The sequence below is a fragment of the Rosa rugosa genome, chromosome 6 (assembly GCF_958449725.1).
Source record: "Rosa rugosa chromosome 6, drRosRugo1.1, whole genome shotgun sequence".
Classification (NCBI taxonomy): Eukaryota; Viridiplantae; Streptophyta; class Magnoliopsida; order Rosales; family Rosaceae; genus Rosa; species Rosa rugosa.
Window position 1 is genome coordinate 17646628 of NC_084825.1, and position 11931 is coordinate 17658558.

The window sequence follows — 11931 nt, forward strand, 5'->3', positions numbered from 1 at the left end:
TTAAAAAGGAAAAAGAAATAACAGAGAGGTATATTGGACATTTCACCTAAAATCAACTCCTAATTTGACGCGGGAGGGACCAATCAGACGGAAATTTTGACGTTAGGGACTTTTCAGATTAATTGAGAATGTCAGGGACTGAAACGAAAAAATGATCATAGTACAGGGACTAAACATAATTTAATCCATATAGATAATACTAGACCCACGACCCAGATGGGTAATGTGACGTGGGTTCTAATAATCTAGAGTAGGCCCCACCTAAACCAAAATGGCACAGTATTACCCCACTGTCTCTCTCTCTCTCTCTCTTATTTGAGTTATTTCTCTCCAGCAACAACCAGACTGAGGAGGAGACTTCAAAAACTAACTCGAAGAAGAATCTCTCTTTCAATCCGAGATGGCCTTCACCAACTCCTCTCTCTTTGCTTCCCATCTCACTCTCCATCGCTCTAAACTTTCCGATTCCGAATTTGCCCCTCCGCCATGCGAGGCCCTCAAGCTCCTTCACTTTCCTCCCAGCGCCATTCATGCCAGCACTTTCTCCAGAAATTTGTACGAAAACCTCTTTCTCACTATTTCTGCTTGGTAGTCAAATTTTCAGTTCAAGTCAATTCAGCTCTATATGAATTTAGATGAAGGTCAAGTAATTGCTAGTATGCTCTGTATGAATTTGATATTGATCTCATGTTTGAATTGCCTTCAATTTTGTGCAGGAACGTTGTGTGTGCGTCTACCAATGGTGTCAATGCAGTTGGTTCATCGTCGCCGCAGGTCAGTTGCATTTGATATCAATAATCATGTTATTTTTTCTCTCATACATATATACACGGTTGTGGTGCTTTTGTTTGATTTATAGATTCTTGAATTTCTCGAACCTGTAGGATTCTGTTGGAGAAATCTGTTAATGTTGGTATAGTTCGATGAAAATATTCGCAAATAGGTTTGGATGTCTTCTTTTGTTTGACAAATGATAAGGGACTTGTCATGCATCGGCATTGCTGAACCTCTAAGCTAAGGATCTGTAATCTACGTTGGAATAAGTTTGAATGGGACACGCCATTTTTCAGGAGAACCAAGCTTGCACTGGGGCTATCCTAGTCGGGTCTCGCTCTTTTCTGTTGCATAAAGTCTCATTTTCTGCTTATGAGCGGTCTAATTATCAAGGCTGTATTGTTGACGAGTAATTAACTATGTTTTGTGCCTTTTCCATAGCCATATGTTTGAGATTAGCCCAGTTAGGTTTTCCTATAGCTGTCAACTTTTCATAAGGCAAAGTTTGGGGGTGATGGTGGAAATGATGACAGATAAGTCACCTTAACTGTGACTCGGTAGGACCGTAGTCCATACATTAGATTTTCACCTCATACGGCTCCTCGTTCAATTATTTTAGAGTCATTCCTTGTTCGAGAATCTCTTCCCTTCTTCCACTCTGACTGAAGAATAAGTAGGACCAATTTAGTCATTTTCTTATTTATTTGGAATGTGGGAGCTTCTAATTCATTTTTCTTTTACTTAAACATTGAGTAGAAAAGTGTCAATCACTTGTGCAAGACTATCTTCTGCAATCGGCAAGCTTACTTCTACTCAGGTTATTTACAACATGTCATATTTCGGTTAGATGCAACATATTGCAGAGCCACACTACTTTGGGATCTAACTTGAGCATCTCTTGAGAGCTTAACACTGAAAAGGCCCTAATAATGGAGTGCCAATTTAGGGCCACAATACAATTTGCTTTTATTTTTAATTTTTACTTTTATGTTTACAATTCTGTAACCTTGTACAAACTCAAAAATTTTCTCTCAATTAAGCTTAATTAGATTTGACTGTCCCATACGACAAGTCATCTCGACCCAACATGATTGTGAAAGTCTAATAGAAGTTTCTCTGTTAATTTCTTTGAATTTTGTGCTCTTCCCTGTCAATTACATTTGCAGTTAACCTTTGTATTTCTCTTGAGTGGATAATTCAAATTTTAGATGTTAACAGTAATTTAAGGTTTATAATTTTTTTTTTCCTTTCTTTTTCATATAATTTTTCATTGTTTCTGTTATATGAGCTTTTGGAGTTGGAAATTCATTTATTTGTATATCTGGATTATGGACTAAGCTTAAATGAACCAAGTCTTAAAATATTGCATCATTTTCCATAACATTGGATGAATATTTTGAATTGCAGAAGTCTGATCAAGATGCTGATTATATTCCAATGCCAGTTGTCATGATTGATCAAGATTCAGATTCTGATGCAACTATTGTGCAACTCAGCTTTGGTGATCGCCTCGGAGCTCTTATTGACACGGTAAAGTGGCTTATTCTTTGTATATCCCTTTTAAAAAATATGCATTGAAAGTCAAATTCTTTACATGGGATTTAAATTCAAGTGTCACAATTGAAGGAGGCCATATGAAAGCAGATTTTTGTTTTTTATATTTTATTTTTTATATTTTAAATATTCAAATACAGCAAATTACCCAGTTGTAGTTTCAAATAGGAGTGGCTTTTGTTGGTTTGATTTCCACAATGTGGTTTTTTTAAAGCTTTACTTTTATGAACCTGGGCCTGTAAAGCGGTCTGGGGGATTTGTGGGAGGAAAAAAAAAACATAAAAAAATAAAGAACAAAGTCATTTTTCATGTTAATGAATGTAGTTCAGTGGAAGTCATTTGAATTTACATAAATATTTGTCGCAAAGCACTTGAAATGTCAAACTTGCGGTATGTCCTAAGTTTACTCATCAGATTGGCTTTTAACTAAATTGGCTCTATGAAGTCCAAAGTTGAGAAACTGAGCATCATTTCTAAAATGTTCTTCAATTCATCAGATGCTTATGGTTTATTGACATGCCTTTATTTAAATGAGGACAGATAAATGCATTAAAAGATTTGGGATTGGATGTAGCAAAGGGAACTGTTACCACTGAGGGACCAGTTAAACAGACGAAGTTTCATATAACGCGGTTGTGAGTACCTATTTTTGTTTTTGTTTTTTTGTTTCTTTTTGTTTTTTTTTTTCGTTTTTTTTTTTTTTTGTTTTTTTTTTGTCTTTTTTGGTTAACTATGCCTATGTAGAGTTCATTTTATGCATACTGAACAGGAGTTTTGCAACAGTTTTGTGGTTGTGGTTAAGATTGTTGAACACTTTAATCCCATATCAATCGGGCGAAGTACCTAATCTAGCTATATATGCCTACCAATTGGGTGTCTCCACTAACAGTTTAAGCTTTTGAAATAATTTTAGACTAACATTCTAACAAAGCAGGAATACTAAGTTGATGTCATTGTAACTACAACCTCCCAATATAATTAGAATGCGATATGGTACTAGAGTCATGGAAAGTCAATGGTCTGACAGAGAATGGAGAATAGAACTTGCCACCATTCAAAGAAGATGCAAACTTATCCACACGTATGAAATCCCAAAATATGGTTCCCAATTTGAGGGGGAGGATAGAGGATTAGTCTCACATTGGTCAAGTTAATTGCTACCTATGTGTACTTTCCCTACTTTTCTTCTAATCTCTTTTCCATCAATTCGTTTGTTCATTTTTTTTCTTTGTTTATCTCTTCTATTTTTCTCCACCTAAAAGCTTAATCTTTTGGTATCAGTCTTAAACTGACATATTTTAGTAGGGGAATGTATAGTTTTTCCTTTAAATACTTGATGTATAACTTCCTCAAGCTTGCTGTTTTTCTTGGTCCTATATTGTCTACCATTTGAGATGTTATTCTCCTATTCCATAGTTTTAACATGCAATAATCCTAATGTGTAATATATATACATTGACACACCTATATTTATATATAATTATATTTGTTGATGAATTCATAGATAAATTTTTCTATTCGACATTCTTCCACATAAAAGATGATAATAATATAATAAAAATTCATCCTGTATAAATGTATATATGGCTTGATATATTATAACTTGACATCTGCATTATATGGTGATTTAACATATGCAGCAGATGTCTACCGTATTCTTGAGATTGTGCCACTTTTTTTATCTATTCTAGTTTCAAGTGAAAAGAAGGATTTACCAGTGATTCTGCTGTTTCTGTGGCTAAATTTTGCACATTGGGGGTGATCTACTCAACCTGAATCTAGTAATTTGATCTGACCATAATGGGCCATAATTCATTTGTGCTGCAATACAAAGGCTGTCAACACTGCTACTTTATCAGCTACTGATCTACCTCTGCAAAAATGAATGGCATAGAAATAATAAATGTCTGTTTAGATACTTTTGCTTTAGTTTAAGCATATAACTGCTTGCAGGTGTACTGCTACGTCTCGATACATGAAACAACGCTGTTTATAGAATTTTAAAGACTTGTGTTTGCATTAGCTCTACTGGGTGATTGTTATTTTCTATTGCTGTATAACCTATAGGACCAAATCTCTTGTTTGTTGTACTACAAGTTCTAGCATTTACAGATTAATTTTGGTAATTCTAGAGACACCGGGCGCAAAGTTGAAGATCCTGATATGTTAGAGAGAATTCGACTTACAATCATCAACAATCTTTTGAAGTATCATCCAGTAAGGCTTTTTATAACACTATCATCTTTGAAGTGTATCATGAATTTTTGTACTAAAATTCGCTGTTTTCATTAACTATGTTGGGTCTGCTTTTTTTACCGATAGGAATCTAGTCAGCTACTTGCAATGGGTGAAGCTTTTGGAATAAAAGCTCCGGAAAAGAAGGTAATGTTGTCAAACCTTTAGCTTTCCAATATTACCTCATCTGTAGGCCAGGTTTATTGTTTGTCTAATCATCAGGCTCATGTTCTGAGAAACCCATGATACTGCTGGCCATGGATGTACAAGCATTAGAAGCCTTGCTGCCTTCTATTTTCATAATTGCTCTATCAGCTATATTGGGTCAAATTGAAGGTTTTTGGAAACTCAGAGAACCAGACTGATGGATTTGCTATCAGAACTGAATTTTGTTTTGTTGGCTTTACGCAACTGTTTAAATTAAAAGTAAAACATAAAAGCATTTAACCATGCTTTGCATTAGTCATTTTGGTTGTGAGTTGTCTACATTTCTTTTCTTTTTGGTCCGAATGGAGTTTTTTTTTTTTTGGTCATAATGGTGGAGGTTGGCATGTGCATGATTAAATCACGAATTATACAAACTTAGTAGATGTTCATTTTCAATTTTTTTTTAAAAAAAAAAAAAAAAAAAAAGCTTTCATCTTGATATGTAAAATCTTTCATTTTAATATTCAAATGTGTGTAGTAACTGATTTGTTTATAAATTGGTATCTTTACTTTCAGTGTGTCAATAGATTTCTTTAATATATTTGTTATCAGTTAATTATATGATGCTAGCTAGTAGCCTGGAATTATACATATTTGTTGTACATGATCTATTGGCTCAAACTAGTTTGTGATATTGTTAATTGCAGCTTGATGTTGATATCACAACTCATATACAAGTGAAGCAAGATGGACCTAAGAGGAGGTTTGCTACATATGATTGGATATGGCACTTTGTGTTGCTATTTAATTTTTTTCTATTTCAATTAAAGTATTCTACTTTCACATCACATTAAATATGGGAAAGAGAGATCTAAAGTTCGTAGTTACACTAGTTTGTTGAGAGGGCTGCTTGATATGTTATTTGATACGGCATTATATTTCCATGTCACCAGCTTGCTTTATATAGAGACAGCAGATCGACCAGGATTGCTTGTAGAAATTATCAAAATCATTGCTGACATTAATATCGATGTGGAATCAGCTGAGATTGATACAGAAGTATGTCCTCTCTCTCTCTCTCTCTCTCTCTCTCTCTGCATTTTGTTATGATTAACTTTTCTTCTATTCTCTTTGTAGGGTTTGGTTGCTAAAGATAAATTTCATGTCAGCTACAGAGGGGCAGCCTTAAATAGTTCCTTGTCCCAGGTAATTGTTTTGATTCTGAACTATCAATCTGAAGTGCTTGACAGCATTAGATAACAATATTTTTAAGGTTGGAGCATTGGTTTCATATAGAATTGGGTTTTTTGTTAACGTTCTGCAATTTGTCTCTTAACAATTTCTTTGAACTTGCAGGTGTTAGTGAACTGTCTGCGTTACTACATTCGCAGGCCAGAAACAGATATAGATAGTTACTAATACCTGGAGGAGCCTGATCATGTTTGTAAATCAAATATAATGGTTCTTGTACCAGCCATGTTGAAGCGAGTTTTCAATAGTTACCTTGTTGAAGCTAGTTTTCAAGACTCATGCTCATGTTCCCGATCCCGCACATGGTATTTTTCTGGATTAGTTTCCAGTGATTCCATGATTTGTACCTGAAAAGAAAGCTATAAATAATTACAATGAATTGCAAAGAATGTTGAACGACTAATATGTGCAGTCGATTGACACCTATTTCTCACATTTGAACAATCTTTCTATCATGCATGTAAACTGGGGACTTCCTGCTCTGATGGCCTAAATTGCACCCTTCAAACTTGTGTTTGAGCTGAAAGAAACTTCACATAAGAGCAGAGTACCAGCGTTAAAAAGAAAATTTCAAACCAGCTTGGATAGCTAAAAGCTCAGTATCTAAAACTTTTTTTGGTCAAGTGTAAAGTTCAGTATCCAAAATTGAAGAACTGAATTGTGGCGGTAGGGTATATTAAACTGTTATATATTTCTAGCACAAGAAGTCAACTACACTTTGCTACTTGCTGGGAAGGTCTCTGGTTTCTAGTAAATTGGTACAGGTACTTTGGTCCATAGTATTATTACGAGCAGTTGAGTGTGTTCATATGATTGTGAATTTTCTTCGTTCAGTTTCTTTTTTGGAAAGTCTTTCCTATCTTTAGAATTTTTTGGAAAGTCTTTCCTATCTTTAGAAACCATTCAGCTACATGCTTGCTTCTGTGCTGAGAACTGATCATATCGATCGCTTCTTTACTGTTAATCTTCAATTTAGCTACAATGAGTCTTGTTTCTAAATTTATGGTGCTTTTGCTGCTGCTGCAGCTACATGCAAATTGTTCCTTCTCACTCGGATTCAACTCAGGACACAAGCCACCCATGATAATGAGAATGCTAACATGCGGTGCATAGAGAGGGAAAGGCAAGCACACTGCTGGCATTCAAACAAGGCTTCGTTGATAGCTATGATCAACTTTCTTCATAGGAAATAGAAGCCGGAAATCAAGACTCTTGCAAATGGCAGGGAATCTTCTGTGACACCCAAACTGTCCATGTTACCAAATTTGATCTCGGCGTGTACACTCAATTTGATCCCGGTTGCAATATCTAAATCTCTTTGGTAATAATTACTGGTATAACATCTTAATATTTTATTTATTATTGAATTTAAATTTGGGTGTTTCAATTCAGAATTTAATATTTTATTCTCTTTGACATCGTACTAGGGTGGTGTTAAGTTAGTTAGTTAGTAAATAATATCTGGAGAACTAATTAGGAAATTCAACTCATATATGCCAACTCTTCATGTCATCATCTTCGGTTTTGTATTATTTTCTTGTTAGCACAGTAAGGTGAGATAACAGCGACTTTTCAGGCTTATCTCCATTATTAGCATGAGTAGTTGACACTATAAAGCAACTAGAGATTGTGATCAATCAGCGGGAATAGCTATGAGGTATTCCACTTGCTTTCATACACAAGTCAATTGGTTATTGGTATATATGAAAAAGATGTGCACAGTAATGGAGTTTGTTCTTCTTCTTTTTCGTTTTTGTGCTGCTGAGAGTGACACCTGCCAACTGGGAATTAAGTTCAATAAAGAATTTTAGCCAATGGAATTGTTGTCTGTATTTTTAAGACTAGAATTGAATAATAGTGAGATGCATAATGGCACATGCAACACATTCCCACTATCACCAACCCCATATATTCTCCACTATATCAGAATCAGCCAAAAAATCCACATGCTGGTGGATGTAGTCATTTCCTAAATCCTGACTAGCTAATCCTCCTTGACTTTATCTCCAAGCAAAGTATACTGAAAAGCTTATTATTCTAACAGAAGCGGTTTGTTTTCTTGTAGTGTAGCCTTTAAATAATATTGCTGTTTGATAGCACGATTCAGATAATAGAGGTTTTGTCCTGGAGGTATGGCTGGTCCATTGCATTTTTGTTGAGCATATATCTTCTACTTACATGCGTATTGCAAGTAATTATTGCACTGTTGACACTACCGTGTTGAGTCTGAAAAATGTCCACCAAAATGGTACTTCTTTTTGTGATCTTCCTCAACATCTATGTCAGCTTGGCTTCTGATCCGGATCCGGTCCAAGACTTCTGCATAGCCAACACAGCAGAATCTGCAACCGCAAGCAATGCCATCCAATGCAAGAATTCATCCCTTGCAACAGTAGAAGATTTTGTATATTCTGGCATCAAGTCTCCTGGAAAATTTGGCCAAACAGGTCTTTCTGCCATTTCAGTGAACTCAAATGTCTTTCCAGGACTGAACACACTTGGAATGTCATTTGTCCGAGCTGATTTTGAAGTTGGTGGTGTAAATGTGCCTCATTACCATCCGAGGGCAACGGAGACAGCCTTTGTGCTTGAAGGAAAGATTTATTCCGGGTTTGTTGATACGAATAACAAGATTTTCGCTAAAGTGATCGAAAGGGGTGAGGTCATGGTGTTTCCAAAAGGGTTAGTGCACTTCCAAATGAATGTTGGTGACACTCCAGCAACCATATTGGGGAGCTTCAACAGCCAAAATCCTGGATTGCAAAGAATTCCCACTTCAATTTTCGGATCCGGGATCAAAGATGAGCTCTTGGAGAAGGCTTTTGGATTGAGTTCTAAGGAGATTGCCAAGTTGAAAAAGAAGCTTGGTCCCCATTGACTGGGCTAGAGAACTGCATTTTCATTTTCCTATTCGTATGTATTGAGTCTACAGACACTTTTTCATGAGCAAATATATAAATCTGAATTACTATCTCAATTTGGGTTCATTTTGTTTATTGTATGTAAAGGATTCCATATGCCAATAAATCCTTGGGATATAGGTTTTATACTATTCTATTTGCACCCAATAGAACGATCAATATAAGGAAAACTTGATTAAAGAAAGAAGTAATCTTATGAGTGGTGTTATCATGAATTCTAGTTTCATAGCACAAAAAGTTCATTTTGAGTTGCAAACAGTTGATGAGAAGTTGACCAAACGGATAACTTGGTAGGGCTCTAAAGAGAAGTTTCATTTTGAGTTTTCAATACATTTGCTTACTACTGTATAATTATACAAGTTCTGTCTCTGTGCATGGTCCATTTTTCTTATGGTTTACTGTGTTTTCACTAGTTTGGGTCATCTGTAAATTTAAAGTAATATGCTTATATGCATACATACATATACGGCACTGAGGTTATTCCTTGCTGCAAAATTAAGCAATATATGGACACAATTAATGTCAATTGTTACCAGACACATGATGATCGATCATTACATGGAATGCTCAAACTGCACTTGATATATCATGTTCTGTCAACAAGTGACTTTTGAAAAAAGGAGTGCAAAAGAGACATAAAAAGAGTACAGTGAGACACTGCTACCAAACATAACATCATATTGTTCCAAGACACATGAACACACAGCATCATGACTTATCATTACACTCCCGTAGAGTCTAATTAACATGCAAGAGGTCTCTAATATGGCACAGAGAGTTATTCTAGCCACTTTACCTATTTAGTGTTCATACAGTACTCTTAAGTCCCTCATACTCGATTAGAGCAAGGTACTCAACATCTCATTCCAAATATCAGGCACACCAGGAAGACACCAATGGCTGCAGTCCGACGAATACTCTCTTAGGTGCTGCTTCTCTTCCTGTCCCATGGCCCGTCTGTACACAGAAGGGTGCCCGTCTCTTCTAAACGCTGAGATTGTGGTTATGTCCTGAAGATAAACTGGAAATCTCATCTTTCTCAATACCCCTTGCAGTACTAGCAGAGGTTCAGGAACATGTTGGTGACTGAAATAAGCGAGAGGCTTCTTCTGATTGTAGCATCTCCAACCATTTTCTCTGCCAAATAAACAAGTACATTTATTGAACATAAATTGATTGAAGTTGATCAATAATTTCTTCTATTCATAATTGCATTACACATTGTAGATCTAATATACCTGTTATGCCTAGGTGACATGCTTCGGAAAATTACTCGGGTTTTACGAGGGTCTAGGTTTAAATCAACCCATTTAGCCCATGTAGTGAGTCCTTTCTGGTATGCAACCATTGGATTCATATTTGTAAACAGTGATTGTCCTTCCATGTAGTAATCCCACCTGAAATTAGTTATATCATTGCAATTCGATCAAAATTTAGGTCCTGCATAATACTACCACTTGATCAACACACTGACCAAATACATTCAGTGGATTTCTCAATTGGCAATTGTTACCAAACAACACAAGAAGAATGACTAGCTAGCTACTCAAAGAAATTAACGATCTGTATGCATTAGATAATTAATGTGAATATTGTCTTACGATGATGTTTTGTCAGAGTGAGTCCACCAGTGAGCTGAATCAAAAACAAGAACATCAACTCCTCTCCAATACTTTGCATTCTTCTCTATCAAATCCAAATGCAAAATCCTCTTGTTTGCAGCTCCCTTGTTCAATTCTACTAGGAGTGGAGCCCAAGAAAACTCAATTGATGTCCCAAAATCCTGTATATGTATGAACATTTATATATTATTCATTCATCAATGTTGTAGTTCTGGACAAGTAATTAAGCAAATAGTTCTAACTACCATTGCATGGAACGCCATAGAAGGACCATTGTAGGTGACTCTCTTTCGACCTGTTGGAACAACTCCTTGTACTAAGCACACAAGAGACTCCCACTGATTCCTCATTATAGAATCACCCACTAGCATTATTCTTTTTTTTCTCATTTTACCAAGAAATTTCAATGCATCAAACCTGTAAATCAAATAAGAAAGAAATCACTATAGAAACCTCTTTCACAAGGGAAAATTTACACTAGTGTTAGTTGTAGAGTAGGTCGATCGGTAGGTACCTAGGAATGGAACAGTGGGTTGGCTTCCAGCGCCACTTTTCGTAGTCGGAATCAGGCCTTCCATTTTTCTGACAAGTGACAGCAGTGCTAAGATATGGACAGCTCGAGTCATAGAGAGGGTAGGATTGATCATAAACCCACTTTCCGGCAGACAGTTCACACTTGCTTCTTGAACTTTGGTGGCTCTGAACCATGTTAGCCTGATCATCTTCATCGTTAAGCCATGAGTACTCATCCTCCTCTAGCTCAAACCCTGATGACTTCACAGCTGGAACAACGCATACAAAGATAAAGATCATGCTCAAGAAGAGCAGACATTGAAGCAGCTTATTTTCTCTCATTGAATTAGCTAGCTAGCTAGACAAAACACATGCATGGACTAAAGGGCCCTAAAGAGAAGCTAGAAGAAGCTGCAGGGTTTAAAGGGCCTCGGTCGATCATCACCACCGTCAAGGCATGACTTACGGTAGGGTGGACCCCGGTGCTTCTACTCATAATTTCCGGTGGTCTTTCTTGTTAGCAGCTTTTTCACTTTTGTGCGTTGAAAGTGGAAGCATAAAGAGTAAAAATGAGCTTTTCTCCCCGCGACTGAAGGATGTGTAGGCCATCTATATATAATTGCTACTGTTTTTTTCTCAACCTCAGATCAAAAGGTTAAAGATTGATTGAGATTAGCATATATAGATCGGTTAATTTGCGCACAGAAATTTCAAGGACTATTAGACCAATTAATGATCGCTACTGTTTATGATTGCACCAATTAAGCATTAATTAAGATTTCACGGGTGTTCACTCAGTTGGTAACTGATTAAGAAAATTATGTTCAATTACTCTTAGATTTACATCAAAAGGTGAAATACAAAATACATCAAAGGGAAATGAGGGAAAATGTCACATTAGATAGTGAAATGAT

At 36.1% G+C, this 11931-nt stretch overlaps 3 protein-coding genes across 3 annotated transcripts; 2 read left to right on the forward strand and 1 right to left on the reverse strand.

Annotated features, from left to right (window-relative positions):
- Window positions 1-317: 317 nt before the first annotated feature.
- Window positions 318-6396, forward strand: LOC133714340 (ACT domain-containing protein ACR12). The gene is made up of 10 exons (XM_062140444.1): window positions 318-555; window positions 717-774; window positions 2182-2304; window positions 2869-2963; window positions 4461-4545; window positions 4651-4710; window positions 5418-5473; window positions 5664-5769; window positions 5848-5916; window positions 6067-6396. The coding sequence occupies exons 1-10, from the start codon at window positions 401-403 to the stop codon at window positions 6127-6129; spliced, it is 870 nt and encodes a 289-aa protein (XP_061996428.1). The 5' UTR covers window positions 318-400; the 3' UTR covers window positions 6130-6396.
- A 144-nt stretch (window positions 6397-6540) lies between these two features.
- On the forward strand, window positions 6541-9024 carry LOC133714341 (germin-like protein subfamily 3 member 2). The gene is made up of 2 exons (XM_062140445.1): window positions 6541-6725; window positions 6988-9024. Exon 2 carries the CDS (start codon window positions 8195-8197, stop codon window positions 8837-8839), a length of 645 nt encoding a protein of 214 aa, XP_061996429.1. The 5' UTR covers window positions 6541-6725; window positions 6988-8194; the 3' UTR covers window positions 8840-9024.
- Window positions 9025-9389: 365 nt separating this feature from the next.
- Window positions 9390-11459, reverse strand: LOC133714338 (protein trichome birefringence-like 36). Its single transcript, XM_062140443.1, has 5 exons — window positions 11019-11459; window positions 10750-10921; window positions 10484-10665; window positions 10121-10279; window positions 9390-10019 (listed from the first exon to the last, which is right to left on the reverse strand). The coding sequence occupies exons 1-5, from the start codon at window positions 11357-11359 to the stop codon at window positions 9722-9724; spliced, it is 1152 nt and encodes a 383-aa protein (XP_061996427.1). The 5' UTR covers window positions 11360-11459; the 3' UTR covers window positions 9390-9721.
- Between the last annotated feature and the right edge of the window lie 472 nt (window positions 11460-11931).